We start from the raw sequence: 9070 nt of genomic DNA, 5'->3' as shown, positions 1-9070 counted from the left end.
AACGATACAGATGTAGTAACATTCCTAATTTGCACATATCTGCAGTGTATAAATGTATTTGCATACACTGGAATTACATGTATGATTTGCAAATCACTTTTATCTATAAGCAAATTAAGTTCCTATACCCCATTGAACTACCATATTTTTATAACTTTATGTTTGAACCTTGGTCCATTAGGTTGAAAATCCTTGAACTGCCAACCAAGCTTATATTGCTTAAAAACTGTTCTCATGGTAGTGAGTTAAACGTTTGATTAACCGTGATAAATCAGGATCACGCACTGTAAATAAACCTTACTTCCTTTTTTCCCTATAGACCAGAGACAATTTTTTTTTCAAAATTTCTTCTTTTTTGCCAGGACACAACAATGTTTACCAATTCAATTTTCTTTAAGCTGTTGTATATAAGTACAGGGTAAAGTCGAGCCTCGGAAATCCGAAATCAGGTAATCTGGACTCCTCATCTGTCGAACAAAATTTGTTGGGAATATAATTTACATTAATATACTTACACACAAAAGAAACGCAACATCATATTTTCAGAAAAATATTGATAAAAGGTATAATTTTGTACTGTTAATGTAAGACGTCTTCAGCTATGCTTGGTCGATTGATTTTCATCCAGTTACTGGACGAAAGTCTTACCCATAGTAAACAAGAACTTTAAACTGTACGTTTTACAACATATTCAGCTATTATTTGAAATAAAAATAAGAGGAATTTGTTTCTGTTCATCAAGTATAGCAGCATTATTCCTTTTAAAAAATCTGGTTTCTTTTCCCTCAGTGATGCCAAGACTTGACTGTAAGCGCGCATTGGTCGTGCTTCCAACGGGATATTTTCAAAATGAAGTTGACAGAGTGTTGCTAGTGCAAAGATGCATTGTATCGTGTTTCTATACACCCGTATGTCTTAATGGCTCCATAGATGACAATCCCCGGACCGGAAGACCAAGGGTTACTTCGTTGTGTCAGGGTTGAGTTATTCAACTACAGCGCTGAGAAACAAACACTACAAGAATACTGGCAGAATGTTTCTTTCCTTTCAAATCATGAAACTAATGAACTCAGTGCATCGTAGAATTCGAGCGTCAACTGATGTACATGGTGAAGATACTCTCTCTTGAAGGGGGGGGGGGGGGGTATGAAAGGTTATTTGTTACTTTTTAAAGTTACGTGGTATGGTTCAACTTTTCAATAAGATGTCAGGTTTTATTTTAATATAGTAATCTCTTACATGTAAAATCTGAGTTGAATTGTGAATGTCATTAGAAAAAAATAACTTGATAATAATAATAATAATGCTTGTTGTGTTTCTTTTGTGTGTCAGTATGTATACCAATAATAAATGATAGGTTTCAGTAATGGGAGGTCAACATTACCGCTACATTGCGAAAAATTTCAACTCGTTACTGCTACATTTTCTCAAATTTTCGGGCGATCATTACCGCTACATTTTATCAAAGGGACTAATGCCGAAAAAAACTCATTGCCGCTACATAGCAGTGGCAATATCAGTAATACAGACGCTTAATTTATCAAGACGATATATGCTCGGGAACACAAGTTTCCGGGTTAACGAGGCTCAACTGTTTATCATTTTAAAAAAAAACTAAAAAAAAAAAAAAAAACTAAAAAAAAACTAAATTTTCATTTTGTCAATTAAAAGGTTAGTGTTTGTTTTCTCCCCACTCTGCCTGGAAATGGAAGAAATTCGAATACATCACTCAAAAAGTAGAAGGGTTAAAGATTTTACAGGTGAAGTGCTCTTTTTTTTTTCTTTTTTTTTTTTTTTTGCCTAGTAGTATTCTATTTTTTGCTTATACTGCATTTCCTGCAGTTATAATTAAAAGGAAATGGCCCGAAATCATATTTTTCTTGTACGATATTTTTATCATTAAATCGAGAGCAAGTAAATAATGCAAAATTTTAAGTGCCAGAAAAAAAGGTTATTGCCCATGTCAATTGGATCAGAGCATGCGAAGGTAAATAATATGTTGTGAACATCTTTTTCGAAGATTGTATCAAAATCCTCAGTCTACCAATATCCCACCTCCCAAGACCACGGTAACTTGTTCGTATTTTCTGCACACGAGTGCAACAATTTTAAAGGAGCTCCAGGGAGGAGCGAAACGTTTGGGCCAGACAATAATTATTTTCTCTCCATAAAAGTGATTTTTTTTTCAGTTTTGAGACCTGCAAATTTTATGGAACCTAATGCTTTCACGAATTGAACAATACGTACATGCGTAAGCCATGCAAAAGTTCTATTTTTTTTCCCTTCTGTTTTCCGGTTTTTGTGTCACTGTTTAAGCTGGCTTCGACTGGAATTCTTTCAGATACTAGTAATTACATTTCAAGTGAAATGTTATTCAGCTGATATCATTTGAAATCAGTTCTGTACTATATATTTTGGGGGTCGTATATACCTAATTTCGAAACTCTTGTTTGCATATTTCGCAGAAAACGATACCATAGAAGACTGACTGCATAAACTTTTTCAACCTCCATCATGTCCATTATTTTATTCATAAAAATTTTATATAAGTGTTAAAGGAGAAATTAATCTCTCTTTTTTTAAAAAAAAAAAAAATATACCTCTATCCTATAAAATTTAAATATTCGAATTTGCGAGTTGCATTTTTGGTTTACATGGTAACAAATTTCTCTAGACTCTAGACATGCGGTTAGGTGATGTGTTAAAGGTCGTTCCATATAGATAAGAGGCAAATAAACAACAAAGTGACCACGATAACGCATAACCTTAAAGCTGCAAAATAAATCCACGTGTCGCCCTATATGAAATGGCTACTGTCACCTGGATGTTCCTGCAGGCTTTGCCCTTCGTTTTGATTATAATAATATTTGTGAAAGTGATTTCCCTGTTGAAGAATAGGCAAAAGCTCGTAGCATCGTTCAAAAATTTCCCTGGACCTAAGCCACACTGGCTATGGGGGAACATGCAAGAGGTAAGTTTGTTTGAGGGTATGTCATGAAGAATGGAGATTTTAGTACGACGGCGTATGCAATTTTAATTTTGCAGAGAAAATAAAATAATTTGTACGATTTAGGAAACCGTTTGTACGATTTAGGAAATCGTTTGTACGATTTAGAAATTCGTTCGGACGATTTAGAAATTCGTTTGTACAATTAAGAAAATCGTTTGTATGATTAAGAAAAATCAGAAATCGTCAGTACACAATTTAAGTACGATTTAGAAAATCCTTTGTATGATTTGGAAATTCGTTTGTAGGATTTTGTAAATCGTTTATACGCTTTGGAAATTCGTTTGATTTAGAATTTTTTCGAACGATTTTTAAATAATTTGAACGATTTAGAAAAACAGAGGAGATACATTGATATACACATGAATATGAATGATACGGATATGGACAGAATACCCAATTTGGATAATAATCCCAAAATTAGAAGTTTCGCCCCCCCCCCCCAACAACAACAACAACAAAACAAAAAAAATATGAACAAATTATGAGATAAGTTTCTCAAAAATGATATGAAATCAGAATCAGAGCAGCTAGGGTATACTGAGTATTATCAAATTTTTAATGAAATTCATTTAAATACATGCAAGATGCTGATTATATAAAATCGTAAGACGAACTTTCTGTAATCATTAACATGCACCTGAGGAAATCCATAAAGTTTTTTACTTTGTTAATGATTGTATATACATTTGTAAGGATATACTTCATTGCGCAAATCCTTTCCTTGTAACAATGCAGTTGACGGGGGACTTCCAGGGGATGCTTAGGGTGGCAGACTACGCCGCAAAATATCACGGAGCTTTCCCCGTATGGATGGGCCCTACAGACGCCTTCCTGATGACGGTTCATCCTGCTACGGTTCGCAGCGTTCTCTCCGGCACGGGTCAGTGATTCTGGGTCAGCAGAATTAAGGACATATGGACCTTTTTTGCTAAGGGGGATAATTCTAAAATCAAGAGAGATAACTGTAAAATCGAAATCACGATTTCATACTAAAACTTTCATCTTGAACAAGGCTATTTGCCCCCTATGACATACTTTATTCTAGTAGATATTAAAACCGGAAGTTACAGTGTCTTTGAATTATATATTTTCATCATTTTGTCATTTGTATATATTTTTTCCTACTTAGATCCGAAAGACGAATTTTCCTATTCTTTAATGCGGCCTTGGATTGGTAAGTCATTTTGAGTCGCCACTTTTATACAGATTGCAAAATTACTACATCTAACTGTAATATGCATGATTTGTTTGGTCTGAACAGGGGATGGGCTATTGCTGAGCTCTGGAAAGAAATGGGACAGAAACAGGCGAATGTTGACGCCTGCGTTTCATCAGGAAGTCATTAGAAACTATGTGAAGATTTTTTACCAATCAGCACAAGAGTTACTGGTCAGTTTCGCATTAATTGATATGATGCCTTTTAACATTAATTAAAATTCAAATTATTGGGGGTGGAATGGGGAGAGGGGCCCTAACAATACATCCAATAAACAACATCCACGTCATAATAATATAAAGGTCTAATCAACTGTTAATCCAGGTGCGCCAAGGATAGTTATTTGAATAAAAGTATATATAACTAGCTTAGCAAGATCTTTACAAACCTAGAAATATATTAACTTTTTTTCTGGTTAAAGAAATTTTTCGTCACATTTTAATTTTCCAGACATCATTGGATTTGATTTCCATATTTCATACATGTATGTCTTTTTTCAAATGTAGCAACCTACATGTAATTGCTTTTTTTTCTCTCGCTTTAGCTGAAACATTTTTAAGTGACAAAAAGTGCAATATGGCATATTGTCTCTTTTTCAACAATTGAATCTACCTACATTGTATGATTTGATTTTTATCAATTTTTTTCATACCTCAGAAAAAATGGGAGGGAGTTAAGGAGCCGGTAGAGACATTTCATCATATCAGCTTGTTGACGCTGGACAGTATGATGAAATGTTTGTTTGGATACACCAGCCATTGTCAAAATGAAAGGTTAGAGACGGAAGTAAGCCTATTAAGTGCAATTCTATCAAAGTATTATCTTTACGACATCATTTTAAATGTAGATTAGACTTTAAGTTATCACTTTTGTGAATTTTCTTAGTCATACATGTACCTATAGTATAGGGTTTGAATAATATAAATATTGGATTGGCAATATTCTCTCTCTCTCTCTCTCTCTCTCTCTCTCTCCCTCTCTCTCTCTCTCTCTCTCTCTCTCTCTCTCTCTCTCTCTCTCTCTCTCTCACACACACACACACAATATATATATATATATATATATATATATATATATATTTCATTGTATGTAACATTTATCATAGGAAAACGTTACATAAAAATCTAGATATTGGTATTTTCACCAAAGAATAAATTGATCTTTGGGGAGCAACTGTTGTATAATTTTCAGTAATGATAATATTTATCTTTCCATGTTAGAGTTCGTCATCCATACATACAAGGTGTCTATGACGTATCTGAACAGATTGTCAAAAGAATCACAAACCCTCTTCATCATTTTCAGTTTATTTACGACTTGTCAGCGAATGGGTAGGTTTTAATTAAACAGTTTTAACTACTTTTACTAATTTATAAATTTTAACCATTTTAACAAGCTCCTAATGCCAAAAAGTAAAGGGACACTACAGCATGAAGCTCTCCATATTTGTCATTGTAATAATCAATTATATACGTATTTTCCGACTTTTTTTTCACACAGAAAAGAATTCAGAAAAACCTGTGACATAATCCACGAGCATTCCGAAAAAATCATTCGTGATCGCCGACAGCTGATCGCCACAGAAAAACCAGGATCCCGTCCTATAGATTTTCTGGACATTTTACTTTCAGGAAGGGTAAATTAAGTTAGATGCTTGAAATGAACTAATTTTTTCTTAATTCCTTTATGATTAATGCAGAAATAATTCTATTATTCTTTATGAAATAAACCATCAGAAGTATTCCGTTACTTTTTAAAACAGCAGTGGGATTTTCCTGGCAAGAAAAATATCCATTCTTTGTCAATAATCTTGATTATTATATAAGCTGTCTTATTCGTGATTTTTTTTTTTTTTGTATTCGTAACCTGTCCTCATTTTTAGGACAGTGACGGAAATGGTCTCTCTGACCAAGAAATTCGGGATGAGGTGGATACGTTTATGTTTGAGGGTCACGACTCTACGGCCAGCTCGATGTCTTGGTGCCTTTACAATCTGGCTAAACACCAGGACTGTCAAGACAAATGTCGGGAGGAGATACAGCAGCAGTGGGGGGACAAGGAGGATATCACGTGGTATAGTTAATGTAGTTCACACTGTAGCAAACTTACTGACGATGTGAAACCATTAAAAGAAGCTGTTTACCCGAATATCCAGTATATTATGATTGCTTACCCATTTTTATATATACAGCAAAAATATTAATTCAATCCATCATCAGTATTCTTTAAAACTCTGTCAAAAAGTGAAATATTAGCATTGTAATATTTTTAGGAATATGTTTTAAAAATAATCTATTCTGCAAGATCATGTCGTTGATACTTAAAAGTCGTTTTTTTTCTTTTCAGGGAAGATCTAAATAAACTTGAATATACATTTATGTGTGTGAAAGAGAGTATGCGAATGTATCCACCTGTACCAAATGTTTCTAGATGTGCTGAAAAAGACATAAAATTGCCTGATGGCAGAATAATTCCAAAAGGTGCATTAAAAAAACTACTGATCGAAATTCAACATATTTTTAGAAAAGACGTAAATTTTGTTCTGTAGGGGTATGTAGAAAGTGCTTAAGAAATTGATGAAAACCAGCTTGGACTTATTGTGTTCATTTCCTTTAACAGGAGTCCGTATGGCTGTTTCCCTATTTGCTCTTCACAGGAACCCGGAAGTGTGGCCAGAACCGGAAGTATAAAATTTTATCTTTACTTCTGTCTTTCACACAATTTTCATTGTTAATGAGTACATGACTAATTATAATTAGTCATGTACTCATTAATAATTGAAAATTGTAAATTAGTGAAAAAAAAACACTTACTTTTTTATTCCTAAAAAACATAAAGAATTCGTGTTCCGCTTTTGAACTTATAATTAATGGTTGAAAAAATATTACAGTAAAGCTTGTATGTAAGGAAGTCATGCACTGGGAACTTAGAATTTTACACCATCATTACTAAGATTCTATATATTCGTATTAGAAACATATTTCAAATTCTTCTATAGTTCTCATAAAAGTTTCCCTATTTAAAAGATATTACATTATAACTATTATAAGCGAATTCTTTACTATCGAGTGTTTAGAGGGTTCTATTATGCTACTACTGATCAAAATTGGGCAACACTAAAGTAGATATATTGTGTGTTCCTTCTGATCTGTTCATTTTTTTAAAAATACATCCACATCAATTTCTTAAGTGGGCATAAATTATTGTAACTCTCTTCTTTTCTTTTTTGCCAGGAGTATGATCCGTCCAGATTTTCCCAAGACAGCATGATATACCAATCCGCATACATGCCATTTTCTATAGGACCAAGGTAATATATTACAAAAAAAAATTCCAACCTTATTCGGAAGTGTTTGCAAGACAACACATTTTAGATGTATAGTACAAATTCATATATTAAGATAAAAAAAGAAGCCCTAATAGAAGTAGTATTACATGCCACCAGTAGTGAAGTCTGTGCTTAAATTAGTTATTAGCTGAATTAAAGTTCATCATGTTTTAAAAAATTCATAGTGATGAAATCCCCCAAAATTCAGAGAAAAAATTCACTTGTGAATATATTTCTCCATTTCAACAAAAACAAGAACTTTAAGTAATATCCTATAAAGGTACATTTAACTTTTTGATGTACATGTAACTGGTTGTAAAATTAAATTCTTCTTTATATAAATTGCAGAAACTGTATTGGTCAACTGTTTGCAGTCACACAGATTAAAGTCATAATTCCTACTCTGATACGCAAGTTCCGGTTTACATTAGATCCGAGTCGCCCAGCGGAACCTGAGAGCATGCTGATTCTGCGCAGTAAAAACGGACTGTATCTCAATATTAATCCTGTGTAATAATATGATCAAAATAAACAACTTACTAGTCTTAAACAATTATTGCTATTTAGGTATATTAATAGAATAAATCATCAATATATGCAATTAAAGTTTTAAACAATAATTGTCATTCAGTGACATTTTCAAAATTAATATGATATTGCAACTTGCTTTAAATGTATTTATGGAATAAATGATAACTTTAATAATATGGTATTTACACTGGTAAAAAGTACTTGTCATAACATATATAGATTATTTAGAATTATTTTATGCACAAGCTTATAATTAAAGATCACCAATTCTTTTTTTTTTTACTCACTTACTTATCCTTTCCGTGCCCCGGAGGACGCATGAGGCCGTCCGACAAAGAAGGCCACTTGCAACAACCTGCCCCTCCTTCCAGCTGCTCCAACCCCATTTTTCTCTTTCTTTCTCAACAGAGCAACTTTTTACATGCAATTTATTTTTTGTGAGATAGTTATTTGGTATTTGCAAACCAGAATATAAAATTTTACGAATTTTGCTTAGTTATTGTTTTATATCTTGAATAGTAAGCGAGAACTTTATTACGCAAAATTGAGCAATATTTGTGTCAGAAAGATCTTCCAGGATATTATATTTCCAACCCCCATAGTAAATTACTATAGACAAGTAATTTTCAAATGACCTACATTATATATGGTTCGTTGGATATGACACATTCTTCCTATTTTCTTTAGCGTCACGATTTGAACACTTCCAGTTAATGTTACCTAGACCTAAGTTAAGGACCAAGACGCAAGTTTCGAACCATGATGTACACTGTAGTTGTAAAGAATAATTTAACCAAATATTTAAATTTTCCTGTTTTTTAGTTTAAACCATATTTTATTTGAAAATGACAAGCAGAAGATACAGATAAGTAGTACAAACATAGGTAATCAAAGATTACTAAGCTCACCTCGACGAATGTTATCTATAAGTAAGGTAAATCTCACATCATATTTTTTTCCTAGTTAGTGTACATTCCAAGATTAA

General features: G+C 33.0%; 1 protein-coding gene across 1 annotated transcript; it reads left to right on the top strand.

Annotated features, from left to right (window-relative positions):
- Window positions 1–2806: 2806 nt before the first annotated feature.
- LOC133183957 (cytochrome P450 4F12-like) lies at window positions 2807–8068 on the top strand. Its single transcript, XM_061318829.1, has 12 exons — window positions 2807–2971; window positions 3746–3890; window positions 4140–4184; window positions 4272–4399; window positions 4884–4999; window positions 5447–5557; window positions 5727–5862; window positions 6109–6299; window positions 6573–6706; window positions 6846–6910; window positions 7460–7536; window positions 7903–8068. Exons 1-12 carry the CDS (start codon window positions 2807–2809, stop codon window positions 8066–8068), a joined length of 1479 nt encoding a protein of 492 aa, XP_061174813.1.
- Window positions 8069–9070: the final 1002 nt, after the last annotated feature.

Source organism: Saccostrea echinata, unplaced genomic scaffold, assembly GCF_033153115.1.
Source record: "Saccostrea echinata isolate AGI-Se365-2 ecotype Australia unplaced genomic scaffold, CSIRO_AGI_Sech_v1 ptg000009l, whole genome shotgun sequence".
In the NCBI taxonomy this organism is placed as follows: domain Eukaryota; kingdom Metazoa; phylum Mollusca; class Bivalvia; order Ostreida; family Ostreidae; genus Saccostrea; species Saccostrea echinata.
Note: the sequence above shows the minus strand (reverse complement) of the source record. Positions and strands in the feature narration are given on the sequence as shown.

Coding starts and splice junctions, on each gene's coding strand:
- LOC133183957 (XM_061318829.1), top strand. CDS start 2,807: ATGGCTACTGTCACCTGGATGTTCCTGCAGGCTTTGCCCTTCGTTTTG. Junction 6,707..6,845: donor TGGCAGAATAATTCCAAAAG/GTGCATTAAAAA, acceptor TTCCTTTAACAG/GAGTCCGTATGGCTGTTTCC. Junction 7,537..7,902: donor CCATTTTCTATAGGACCAAG/GTAATATATTAC, acceptor TATAAATTGCAG/AAACTGTATTGGTCAACTGT.